Source organism: Pelmatolapia mariae, linkage group LG23 (genome assembly GCF_036321145.2).
Source record: "Pelmatolapia mariae isolate MD_Pm_ZW linkage group LG23, Pm_UMD_F_2, whole genome shotgun sequence".
Classification (NCBI taxonomy): Eukaryota; Metazoa; Chordata; class Actinopteri; order Cichliformes; family Cichlidae; genus Pelmatolapia; species Pelmatolapia mariae.
The window spans coordinates 26,407,501-26,421,277 of NC_086246.1; the positions used below are offsets into that span (position 1 = coordinate 26,407,501).

The 13,777-nt window shown below is 47.1% G+C and overlaps 1 protein-coding gene across 1 annotated transcript in view; it reads right to left on the reverse strand.

Moving 5' to 3' along the window:
• atp7b (ATPase copper transporting beta) overlaps nt 1–13,671 on the reverse strand; it is a 93,433-nt gene extending 79,762 nt beyond the window's left edge. The window contains exon 1 of the mRNA XM_063466094.1: nt 13,434–13,671. Within this exon, the coding sequence (XP_063322164.1) occupies nt 13,434–13,580 (147 nt within the window). The 5' untranslated portion in view covers nt 13,581–13,671. The remainder of the gene's footprint in view (nt 1–13,433) is intronic.
• Nucleotides 13,672–13,777: the final 106 nt, after the last annotated feature.

The window sequence follows — 13,777 nt, forward strand, 5'->3', positions numbered from 1 at the left end:
TGAAAGCCATGCTTTCAAGCTGATTTTTAGTTCAAAGATGAAGCTGTATTTAAGAACATTTGAGAAACGCTGAGAAAATAAATTACACTCTGTACACACTTTGGGCAACTCAGTGTCCAGAACTCTGGACAGCCAACACGCTATGCTTATTGCTTCACTTTATTTGGGGGCGTTTATGTTGTCTGTTGAGACTTGTGAAACCACATGAAGACCAGAGAGCACCAAGGATTTGAATCACTGAATCTAGTTCCATTAAAAGATAGGGAGTAGCAGAAGCATGTGTGACGTGCTCAAACACAGCTGAGTCAAATGCTTGAATTAGCTCTTCAGCATGGCATCAAGTTTGGCAAAGACCTGATAACAAGCCATTCATTTGATTCAGGTGTGTCAGAGCAAGGATGCATCTAAAAGCTTAAGAAAAGTAGCTCTCCAAGACTAGAGTTGGAGACCCCTGTGCTTGGCTATGTACAGATAAGGAGCCGCCCTCGGTGATCAGGAGCAGTTATACTGCCCGACTGACTCACTCGGCGCCTGTACTGCAGGGTTACTTGTCTGCGTTTTTGGGGAACAGGTCCTGACTGTCGTCTGTTTTTGGACACAGTTCAGAAAATCGGGCCATCCAAAACACATAGCAGAGGATGGTTTCGATCCATCGACCTCTGGGTTATGGGCCCAGCACGCTTCCGCTGCGCCACTCTGCTGGACAGCACCCCAGATGGGACTCGAACCCACAATCCCTGGCTTAGGAGGCCAGTGCCTAATCCATTAGGCCACCGGGGCGGATGAGCGCTTGACTTCCTTTTTTTGGAGGTTGTTTCGGGGGTTCGAGTGAAAGCCATGGTTTCAAGCTGATTTTTAGTTCAAAGATGAAGCTGTATTTAAGAACATTTGAGAAACGCTGAGAAAATAAATTACACTCTGTACAAACTCTGGGCAACTCAGTGTCCAGAACTCTAGACAGCCAACACGCTGTGCTTATTGCTTCACTTTATTTGGGGGCATTTATGCTGTCTGTTTTTGGACACAGTTCAGAGACTCGGGCTATCCAAAACACATAGCAGAGGATGGTTTCGATCCATCGACCTCTGGGTTATGGGCCCAGCACGCTTCCGCTGCGCTACTCTGCTGGACAGCACCCCACATGGAACTCGAACCCACAATCCCTGGCTTAGGAGGCCAGTGCCTTATCCATTAGGCCACCGGGGCGGATGAGCGCTTGACTTCCTTTTTTTGGAGGTTGTTTCGGGGGTTCAAGTGAAAGCCATGGTTTCAAGCTGATTTTTAGTTCAAAGATGAAGCTGTATTTAAGAACATTTGAGAAACGCCGAGAAAATAAATTACACTCTGTACACACTTTGGGCAACTCAGTGTCCAGAACTCTGGACAGCCAACACGCTGTGCTTATTGCTTCACTTTATTTGGGGGCGTTTATGTTGTCTGTTGAGACTTGTGAAACCACATGAAGACCAGAGAGCACCAAGGATTTGAATCACTGAATCTAGTTCCATTAAAAGATAGGGAGTAGCAGGAGCATGTGTGACGTGCTCAAACACAGCTGAGTCAAATGCTCGAATTAGCTCTTCAGCATGGCATCAAGTTTGGCAAAGACCTGATAACAAGCCATTCATTTGATTCAGGTGTGTCAGAGCAAGGATGCATCTAAAAGCTTAAGAAAAGTAGCTCTCCAAGACTAGAGTTGGAGACCCCTGTGCTTGGCTATGTACAGATAAGGAGCCGCCCTCGGTGATCAGGAGCAGTTATACTGCCCGACTGACTCACTCGGCGCCTGTACTGCAGGGTTACTTGTCTCTGTTTTTGGGGAACAGGTCCTGACTGTCGTCTGTTTTTGGACACAGTTCAGAAAATCAGGCCATCCAAAACACATAGCAGAGGATGGTTTCGATCCATCGACCTCTGGGTTATGGGCCCAGCACGCGTCCGCTGCGCCACTCTGCTGGACAGCACCCCAGACGGGACTCGAACCCACAATCCCTGGCTTAGGAGGCCAGTGCCTTATCCATTAGGCCACCGGGGCGGATGAGCGCTTGATTTCCTTTTTTTGGAGGTTGTTTCGGGGATTCGAGTGAAAGCCATGCTTTCAAGCTGATTTTTAGTTCAAAGATGAAGCTGTATTTAAGAACATTTGAGAAACGCTGAGAAAATAAATTACACTCTGTACACACTTTGGGCAACTCAGTGTCCAGAACTCTGGACAGCCAACACGCTATGCTTATTGCTTCACTTTATTTGGGGGCGTTTATGTTGTCTGTTGAGACTTGTGAAACCACATGAAGACCAGAGAGCACCAAGGATTTGAATCACTGAATCTAGTTTCATCAAAAGATAGGGAGTAGCAGGAGCATGTGTGACGTGCTCAAACACAGCTGAGTCAAATGCTTGAATTAGCTCTTCAGCATGGCATCAAGTTTGGCAAAGACCTGATAACAAGCCATTCATTTGATTCAGGTGTGTCAGAGCAAGGATGCATCTAAAAGCTTAAGAAAAGTAGCTCTCCAAGACTAGAGTTGGAGACCCCTGTGCTTGGCTATGTACAGATAAGGAGCCGCCCTCGGTGATCAGGAGCAGTTATACTGCCCGACTGACTCACTCGGCGCCTGTACTGCAGGGTTACTTGTCTGCGTTTTTGGGGAACAGGTCCTGACTGTCGTCTGTTTTTGGACACAGTTCAGAAAATCGGGCCATCCAAAACACATAGCAGAGGATGGTTTCGATCCATCGACCTCTGGGTTATGGGCCCAGCACGCTTCCGCTGCGCCACTCTGCTGGACAGCACCCCAGATGGGACTCGAACCCACAATCCCTGGCTTAGGAGGCCAGTGCCTAATCCATTAGGCCACCGGGGCGGATGAGCGCTTGACTTCCTTTTTTTGGAGGTTGTTTCGGGGGTTCGAGTGAAAGCCATGGTTTCAAGCTGATTTTTAGTTCAAAGATGAAGCTGTATTTAAGAACATTTGAGAAACGCTGAGAAAATAAATTACACTCTGTACAAACTCTGGGCAACTCAGTGTCCAGAACTCTAGACAGCCAACACGCTGTGCTTATTGCTTCACTTTATTTGGGGGCATTTATGCTGTCTGTTTTTGGACACAGTTCAGAGACTCGGGCTATCCAAAACACATAGCAGAGGATGGTTTCGATCCATCGACCTCTGGGTTATGGGCCCAGCACGCTTCCGCTGCGCTACTCTGCTGGACAGCACCCCAGATGGAACTCGAACCCACAATCCCTGGCTTAGGAGGCCAGTGCCTTATCCATTAGGCCACCGGGGCAGATGAGTGCTTGACTTCCTTTTTTTGGAGGTTGTTTCGGGGGTTCGAGTGAAAGCCATGGTTTCAAGCTGATTTTTAGTTCAAAGATGAAGCTGTATTTAAGAACATTTGAGAAACGCCGAGAAAATAAATTACACTCTGTACACACTTTGGGCAACTCAGTGTCCAGAACTCTGGACAGCCAACACGCTGTGCTTATTGCTTCACTTTATTTGGGGGCGTTTATGTTGTCTGTTGAGACTTGTGAAACCACATGAAGACCAGAGAGCACCAAGGATTTGAATCACTGAATCTAGTTCCATTAAAAGATAGGGAGTAGCAGGAGCATGTGTGACGTGCTCAAACACAGCTGAGTCAAATGCTCGAATTAGCTCTTCAGCATGGCATCAAGTTTGGCAAAGACCTGATAACAAGCCATTCATTTGATTCAGGTGTGTCAGAGCAAGGATGCATCTAAAAGCTTAAGAAAAGTAGCTCTCCAAGACTAGAGTTGGAGACCCCTGTGCTTGGCTATGTACAGATAAGGAGCCGCCCTCGGTGATCAGGAGCAGTTATACTGCCCGACTGACTCACTCGGCGCCTGTACTGCAGGGTTACTTGTCTGCGTTTTTGGGGAACAGGTCCTGACTGTCGTCTGTTTTTGGACACAGTTCAGAAAATCAGGCCATCCAAAACACATAGCAGAGGATGGTTTCGATCCATCGACCTCTGGGTTATGGGCCCAGCACGCTTCCGCTGCGCCACTCTGCTGGACAGCACCCCAGACGGGACTCGAACCCACAATCCCTGGCTTAGGAGGCCAGTGCCTTATCCATTAGGCCACCGGGGCGGATGAGCGCTTGATTTCCTTTTTTTGGAGGTTGTTTCGGGGATTCGAGTGAAAGCCATGCTTTCAAGCTGATTTTTAGTTCAAAGATGAAGCTGTATTTAAGAACATTTGAGAAACGCTGAGAAAATAAATTACACTCTGTACACACTTTGGGCAACTCAGTGTCCAGAACTCTGGACAGCCAACACGCTATGCTTATTGCTTCACTTTATTTGGGGGCGTTTATGTTGTCTGTTGAGACTTGTGAAACCACATGAAGACCAGAGAGCACCAAGGATTTGAATCACTGAATCTAGTTTCATCAAAAGATAGGGAGTAGCAGGAGCATGTGTGACGTGCTCAAACACAGCTGAGTCAAATGCTTGAATTAGCTCTTCAGCATGGCATCAAGTTTGGCAAAGACCTGATAACAAGCCATTCATTTGATTCAGGTGTGTCAGAGCAAGGATGCATCTAAAAGCTTAAGAAAAGTAGCTCTCCAAGACTAGAGTTGGAGACCCCTGTGCTTGGCTATGTACAGATAAGGAGCCGCCCTCGGTGATTAGGAGCAGTTATACTGCCCGACTGACTCACTCGGCGCCTGTACTGCAGGGTTACTTGTCTGCGTTTTTGGGGAACAGGTCCTGACTGTCATCTGTTTTTGGACGCAGTTCAGAGAATCGGGCCATCCAAAACACATAGCAGAGGATGGTTTCGATCCATCGACCTCTGGGTTATGGGCCCAGCACGCTTCCGCTGCGCCACTCTGCTGGACAGCACCCCAGATGGGACTCGAACCCACAATCCCTGGCTTAGGAGGCCAGTGCCTTATCCATTAGGCCACCGGGGCAGATGAGCGCTTGACTTCCTTTTTTTGGAGGTTGTTTCGGGGGTTCGAGTGAAAGCCATGCTTTCAAGCTGATTTTTAGTTCAAAGATGAAGCTGTATTTAAGAACATTTGAGAAACGCTGAGAAAATAAATTACACTCTGTACACACTCTGGGCAACCCAGTGTCCAGAACTCTGGACAGCCAACACGCTGTGCTTATTGCTTCACTTTATTTGGGGGCATTTATGTTGTCTGTTGAGACTTGTGAAACCACATGAAGACCAGAGAGCACCAAGGATTTGAATCACTGAATCTAGTTCCATTAAAAGATAGGGAGTAGCAGGAGCATGTGTGACGTGCTCAAACACAGCTGAGTCAAATGCTTGAATTAGCTCTTCAGCATGGCATCAAGTTTGGCAAAGACCTGATAACAAGCCATTCATTTGATTCAGGTGTGTCAGAGCAAGGATGCATCTAAAAGCTTAAGAAAAGTAGCTCTCCAAGACTAGAGTTGGAGACCCCTGTGCTTGGCTATGTACAGATAAGGAGCCGCCCTCGGTGATCAGGAGCAGTTATACTGCCCGACTGACTCACTCGACGCCTGTACTGCAGGGTTACTTGTCTGCGTTTTTGGGGAACAGGTCCTGACTGTCGTCTGTTTTTGGACACAGTTCAGAAAATCGGGCCATCCAAAACACATAGCAGAGGATGGTGTCGATCCATCGACCTCTGGGTTATGGGCCCAGCACGCTTCCGCTGCGCCACTCTGCTGGACAGCACCCCAGATGGGACTCGAACCCACAATCCCTGGCTTAGGAGGCCAGTGCCTTATCCATTAGGCCACCGGGGCGGATGAGCGCTTGACTTCCTTTTTTTGGAGGTTGTTTCGGGGGTTCAAGTGAAAGCCATGGTTTCAAGCTGATTTTTAGTTCAAAGATGAAGCTGTATTTAAGAACATTTGAGAAACGCTGAGAAAATAAATTACACTCTGTACACACTCTGGGCAACTCAGTGTCCAGAACTCTAGACAGCCAACACGCTGTGCTTATTGCTTCACTTTATTTGGGGGCATTTATGCTGTCTGTTTTTGGACACAGTTCAGAGACTCGGGCAATCCAAAACACATAGCAGAGGATGGTTTCGATCCATCGACCTCTGGGTTATGGGCCCAGCACGCTTCCGCTGCGCCACTCTGCTGGACAGCACCCCAGATGGGACTCGAACCCACAATCCCTGGCTTAGGAGGCCAGTGCCTTATCCATTAGGCCACCGGGGCGGATGAGCGCTTGACTTCCTTTTTTTGGAGGTTGTTTCGGGGGTTCAAGTGAAAGCCATGGTTTCAAGCTGATTTTTAGTTCAAAGATGAAGCTGTATTTAAGAACATTTGAGAAACGCTGAGAAAATAAATTACACTCTGTACACACTCTGGGCAACTCAGTGTCCAGAACTCTAGACAGCCAACACGCTGTGCTTATTGCTTCACTTTATTTGGGGGCATTTATGCTGTCTGTTTTTGGACACAGTTCAGAGACTCGGGCTATCCAAAACACATAGCAGAGGATGGTTTCGATCCATCGACCTCTGGGTTATGGGCCCAGCACGCTTCCGCTGCGCCACTCTGCTGGACAGCACCCCAGATGGGACTCGAACCCACAATCCCTGGCTTAGGAGGCCAGTGCCTTATCCATTAGGCCACCGGGGCAGATGAGTGCTTGACTTCCTTTTTTTGGAGGTTGTTTCGGGGGTTCGAGTGAAAGCCATGGTTTCAAGCTGATTTTTAGTTCAAAGATGAAGCTGTATTTAAGAACATTTGAGAAACGCTGAGAAAATAAATTACATTCTGTACACACTCTGGGCAACTCAGTGTCCAGAACTCTGGACAGCCAACACGCTATGCTTATTGCTTCACTTTATTTGGGGGCGTTTATGTTGTCTGTTGAGACTTGTGAAACCACATGAAGACCAGAGAGCACCAAGGATTTGAATCACTGAATCTAGTTCCATTAAAAGATAGGGAGTAGCAGGAGCATGTGTGACGTGCTCAAACACAGCTGAGTCAAATGCTCGAATTAGCTCTTCAGCATGGCATCAAGTTTGGCAAAGACCTGATAACAAGCCATTCATTTGATTCAGGTGTGTCAGAGCAAGGATGCATCTAAAAGCTTAAGAAAAGTAGCTCTCCAAGACTAGAGTTGGAGACCCCTGTGCTTGGCTATGTACAGATAAGGAGCCGCCCTCGGTGATCAGGAGCAGTTATACTGCCCGACTGACTCACTCGGCGCCTGTACTGCAGGGTTACTTGTCTGCGTTTTTGGGGAACAGGTCCTGACTGTCGTCTGTTTTTGGACACAGTTCAGAAAATCGGGCCATCCAAAACACATAGCAGAGGATGGTTTCGATCCATCGACCTCTGGGTTATGGGCCCAGCACGCTTCCGCTGCGCCACTCTGCTGGACAGCACCCCAGATGGGACTCGAACCCACAATCCCTGGCTTAGGAGGCCAGTGCCTTATCCATTAGGCCACCGGGGCGGATGAGCGCTTGACTTCCTTTTTTTGGAGGTTGTTTCGGGGGTTCGAGTGAAAGCCATGGTTTCAAGCTGATTTTTAGTTCAAAGATGAAGCTGTATTTAAGAACATTTGAGAAACGCTGAGAAAATAAAATACACTCTGTACACACTCTGGGCAACTCAGTGTCCAGAACTCTAGACAGCCAACACGCTGTGCTTATTGCTTCACTTTATTTGGGGGCGTTTATGCTGTCTGTTTTTAGACACAGTTCAGAGACTCGGGCTATCCAAAACACATAGCAGAGGATGGTTTCGATCCATCGACCTCTGGGTTATGGGCCCAGCACGCTTCCGCTGCGCTACTCTGCTGGACAGCACCCCAGATGGAACTCGAACCCACAATCCCTGGCTTAGGAGGCCAGTGCCTTATCCATTAGGCCACCGGGGCAGATGAGTGCTTGACTTCCTTTTTTTGGAGGTTGTTTCGGGGGTTCGAGTGAAAGCCATGGTTTCAAGCTGATTTTTAGTTCAAAGATGAAGCTGTATTTAAGAACATTTGAGAAACGCCGAGAAAATAAATTACACTCTGTACACACTTTGGGCAACTCAGTGTCCAGAACTCTAGACAGCCAACACGCTGTGCTTATTGCTTCACTTTATTTGGGGGCATTTATGCTGTCTGTTTTTGGACACAGTTCAGAGACTCGGGCAATCCAAAACACATAGCAGAGGATGGTTTCGATCCATCGACCTCTGGGTTATGGGCCCAGCACGCTTCCGCTGCGCCACTCTGCTGGACAGCACCCCAGATGGGACTCGAACCCACAATCCCTGGCTTAGGAGGCCAGTGCCTTATCCATTAGGCCACCGGGGCAGATGAGTGCTTGACTTCCTTTTTTTGGAGGTTGTTTCGGGGGTTCGAGTGAAAGCCATGCTTTCAAGCTGATTTTTAGTTCAAAGATGAAGCTGTATTTAAGAACATTTGAGAAACGCTGAGAAAATAAATTACATTCTGTACACACTCTGGGCAACTCAGTGTCCAGAACTCTGGACAGCCAACACGCTATGCTTATTGCTTCACTTTATTTGGGGGCGTTTATGTTGTCTGTTGAGACTTGTGAAACCACATGAAGACCAGAGAGCACCAAGGATTTGAATCACTGAATCTAGTTCCATTAAAAGATAGGGAGTAGCAGGAGCATGTGTGACGTGCTCAAACACAGCTGAGTCAAATGCTCGAATTAGCTCTTCAGCATGGCATCAAGTTTGGCAAAGACCTGATAACAAGCCATTCATTTGATTCAGGTGTGTCAGAGCAAGGATGCATCTAAAAGCTTAAGAAAAGTAGCTCTCCAAGACTAGAGTTGGAGACCCCTGTGCTTGGCTATGTACAGATAAGGAGCCGCCCTCGGTGATCAGGAGCAGTTATACTGCCCGACTGACTCACTCGGCGCCTGTACTGCAGGGTTACTTGTCTGCGTTTTTGGGGAACAGGTCCTGACTGTCGTCTGTTTTTGGACACAGTTCAGAAAATCGGGCCATCCAAAACACATAGCAGAGGATGGTTTCGATCCATCGACCTCTGGGTTATGGGCCCAGCACGCTTCCGCTGCGCCACTCTGCTGGACAGCACCCCAGATGGGACTCGAACCCACAATCCCTGGCTTAGGAGGCCAGTGCCTTATCCATTAGGCCACCGGGGCGGATGAGCGCTTGACTTCCTTTTTTTGGAGGTTGTTTCGGGGGTTCGAGTGAAAGCCATGCTTTCAAGCTGATTTTTAGTTCAAAGATGAAGCTGTATTTAAGAACATTTGAGAAACGCTGAGAAAATAAATTACACTCTGTACACACTCTGGGCAACTCAGTGTCCAGAACTCTGGACAGCCAACACGCTGTGCTTATTGCTTCACTTTATTTGGGGGCGTTTATGTTGTCTGTTGAGACTTGTGAAACCACATGAAGACCAGAGAGCACCAAGGATTTGAATCACTGAATCTAGTTCCATTAAAAGATAGGGAGTAGCAGGAGCATGTGTGACGTGCTCAAACACAGCTGAGTCAAATGCTCGAATTAGCTCTTCAGCATGGCATCAAGTTTGGCAAAGACCTGATAACAAGCCATTCATTTGATTCAGGTGTGTCAGAGCAAGGATGCATCTAAAAGCTTAAGAAAAGTAGCTCTCCAAGACTAGAGTTGGAGACCCCTGTGCTTGGCTATGTACAGATAAGGAGCCGCCCTCGGTGATCAGGAGCAGTTATACTGCCCGACTGACTCACTCGGCGCCTGTACTGCAGGGTTACTTGTCTGCGTTTTTGGGGAACAGGTCCTGACTGTCGTCTGTTTTTGGACACAGTTCAGAAAATCGGGCCATCCAAAACACATAGCAGAGGATGGTTTCGATCCATCGACCTCTGGGTTATGGGCCCAGCACGCTTCCGCTGCGCCACTCTGCTGGACAGCACCCCAGATGGGACTCGAACCCACAATCCCTGGCTTAGGAGGCCAGTGCCTTATCCATTAGGCCACCGGGGCGGATGAGCGCTTGACTTCCTTTTTTTGGAGGTTGTTTCGGGGGTTCGAGTGAAAGCCATGCTTTCAAGCTGATTTTTAGTTCAAAGATGAAGCTGTATTTAAGAACATTTGAGAAACGCTGAGAAAATAAATTACACTCTGTACACACTTTGGGCAACTCAGTGTCCAGAACTCTGGACAGCCAACACGCTATGCTTATTGCTTCACTTTATTTGGGGGCGTTTATGTTGTCTGTTGAGACTTGTGAAACCACATGAAGACCAGAGAGCACCAAGGATTTGAATCACTGAATCTAGTTCCATTAAAAGATAGGGAGTAGCAGGAGCATGTGTGACGTGCTCAAACACAGCTGAGTCAAATGCTCGAATTAGCTCTTCAGCATGGCATCAAGTTTGGCAAAGACCTGATAACAAGCCATTCATTTGATTCAGGTGTGTCAGAGCAAGGATGCATCTAAAAGCTTGGGCGTTTATCAATATGCGTACTTGTGCGTACTTGCGTTCTCGTGTACTCGTGATACGTCATCAGTCGGAGACCAAGTACTGTTCCAATTCGAAGTACGCATCACGCCGAGAACGCGAAAAAGTCCCGGATGTGTTCTCGATCCGCCCGTTTTATCGAGCATGCATCGGTGTAGACTTGGGACAGCTAAATATCCCAGAATGCATTTCGTCCAAATCTCAACAGCGCACTCCCGGCACATCGTTTCCACCCCCCCCCCCCCAACCGCTCGCGGACTTCTCACTACTCAGGTTAAAGAAACTCCAGCAGTTGTCTATAGTATTGAGTGTCCACTAGAATAGAAATAAAAGCGTTCTAACATCTCACCTGCTTGTTTTTATTAAGGTATGTACACGTATGTACATGTACACTATTTTTATTAATAGAGGTTTCACTACTGAGGTTAAAAATGATATATAAGTCACTTAGATCACTTCTAAATGTTAATGTTTGGTTTATTTCAGTGTTTTATTTGTTCCTGAGTAAATCGGTTTGGCTGTGATTAAAGTTAAGCTTCATAACATGTTACTCACAGTTAAATTAGGAGGGGACGGCAGTAAAAACTCCGGACCTGTAACATCATCACGCACGCAGGTGTTCCGACTGTACAAATCACGAGTGGGTGCTCGCGTACTTGAGAATTGAGAAACGGCCGACGAGTCCGTGCTCGCGTTCTCGGCAGGTACGTACTCCCGTGCGTTCTCGGCGGGTACGTACTCACCGAGAACGCGAGTACGTACTCGCGTACTTGGGCATTGATAAACGGCCCTTAAGAAAAGTAGCTCTCCAAGACTAGAGTTGGAGACCCCTGTGCTGGGCTATGTACAGATAAGGAGTCGTCTTTGGTGATCGGGGGCAGTTATAATACCTGAGTGACTCACTCAGCGCCTGTACTGCACGGTTACTTGTCTGCCTGAGTGGTAGAAGCTTCCTTTTGGGAAAGAAAATTGTTGACACACACTAGATAGCAGTAGAATGGTAACTAACGGTAACTAACCTGTAATAAATTAGAATAGTTTTACACTAATGAATTGGAATAAAATACAAGCTTCTGGAACATTTCCACATTGTACCACCCACATTGAGCTAGTATTATGCGAGAAGTCTGCCAAATCGAGGCCAAAGACATGTTTGATCAATTGGTCCCCGAATGCAATTGACACCCTTTTCTCAACGAGAAGTCTGGGCTCGGGTGAGCCTGAGTGTTGAAGATATCTACCTATTCGGAACCATGATAACAGGGTTCTTGCTGATCGGAGCTGGCTTGGCCCTGGCTTATCGAGGATTAAAGAAAGCGGAATCGGCTGTTCAAAACCCCACAAGGCTGCCCGCTGGGATTGAATCGATGGGACGAGTGGTGAGTTCTCAAAATGGGCTCATTGAGTGCAGCACGGATAAGATCTTGGAGAAGTTTACGGCTGCCGTGAACACTCAGAATAAGACCTCTGAGCAAAAACTGGATTACATCGTGGAGAAGCACTCAGAATAAGACCTCTGAGCGTAAGTTTGATAACATCATGGAGAAGCTCACGGCTCTCCAACAGGAGATTGAGAAACCAGTGTCGGACTGTTAGAACAGCTTTGAAATTCACATTACTTGTTCGCAGTAAAGTAAAAACCACCATCACTTGCGGCTACCACTTCGGCGCCAGCTGTGATCTCAAGGCTGGAGCTGAACAAAAACACCCTGATAACAGACTGTGCTTAGACTGTTCTTCCTATCCTACGCAAGGCCACCTGGGTTGGCTGGAAGACTGTTTACTTAGCCTAGCAGGGCGAAGGACACTGTCTCAGCTGAACTCTGGACACACACACACACACACACACACTGATAGACACTCATCCCCCCTCCCTTTCCAAACGCCTTCGATGCTTGTCCCCTCCCGGGGAAGATGGTGGTCGACTGGACCAGCGCAGACATGCTGCAGGACCGGATGCGCTGTCTACACCGGCTCTCTCTTACCCTTTACCCGCCCCTGTTGCTTGTCTTGTGTTTCTATGGTATATTGATAGTCATGTGCTTTTTGTGCTGAGTTTTTTTTTTTCTGTTATCAAACTGTTCTCCCAGTAGGAGCTCAGTCTGAGTGGAGTGTTTTTTTCCTCCTCCTCTCACCTCATGTTATGTATTTTCGTTGTTTTATTTCCTATCAGCCTACCTCTCTGACATGTCTTCCCAATGTGTTGTTTGTGTAAGTTTTGTCAGATGGTTCCTTTGTAAGTGCGCATGCGCCATTAGCGTGCTGCCTGCTGTAACCCTAATTTCCTTCGGGATTAATAAAGTATTCTGATTCAGATTCTGATTAATCGAACTGCATTGCTGTTGAGCTATGTTGAGATTTTCACCTTTTCATATTCTCGTTGTCACATATATTCATTCTAGGCAACAGGTAGAAGACACTTAACTTAAGAGTGAAGTGTGAACAAGAGTTTCACTTGTTAACAGTGAAGAACAAACTGCTCATTTAGGCTGTTATTATAATTATAAACACATGAGGTCACACACTTCCAACAGGCACAAACACATAGAATTTGGGGAAGGAGCAGGTTTTGTTTCTTTAAGGTGGGCTTTGTTGTTCAGCCCGTGAAGCTGTCCCTGCTGCCAGTGCAAACTATTCTTCTCTTTTACAATGAAAACACGCATAACATTTATGTTGTCTCTGCAAAAAATGTTCTTGGAGATTTCTTGTTTACTTTAACAAACCGAATTTCTTTACATTGTATTTCAACCACAAATTGAGGTTTAATTATCAGATTATTTTATCCCAGTCACCAATTTAAAATATTTATTACGTTTCAAAAGAAAATATATATACTCCCGCTCTTCAATATAACAGAGGGACTACATCCTAACAAATGTATAATTAAGACGTAGCTACTTTACAACTTTTTTAAGATGAGCTCTTAGCGATCAAGTTTTCTCTAAGCCATCAGCTGCAGATGTTCCACAGCTGTTTGAAGGCCTACCTTTAACTGTGCCGTACAGCCCCTCCTGTTGCAGCCCTCTGAGTTGACGTTACAGATGCATCTGGGCTTACCGCCACATTCAACCATGCAGATCTGCTCCCCGGAGCCATACCTGGACGGGCTTTTTGATGACTTTGGCGAAAACATGCCGGAGTCTCTGCGGCCGAGTCCGGTTTATCTCGTCCAGTCAATCGGAGGGCAAAAGTCCGCAGCGGACAGACGACGTCATTTTTCACGCGCTCACGTGTGGACTAAAGTGGCGTTTGATCGGAGGCAGTTCATCAAGACGAGACCGCGGGCAAAGTCTTAGATCACATGACTCCTGCGTGAGTGGGGCATAAAGT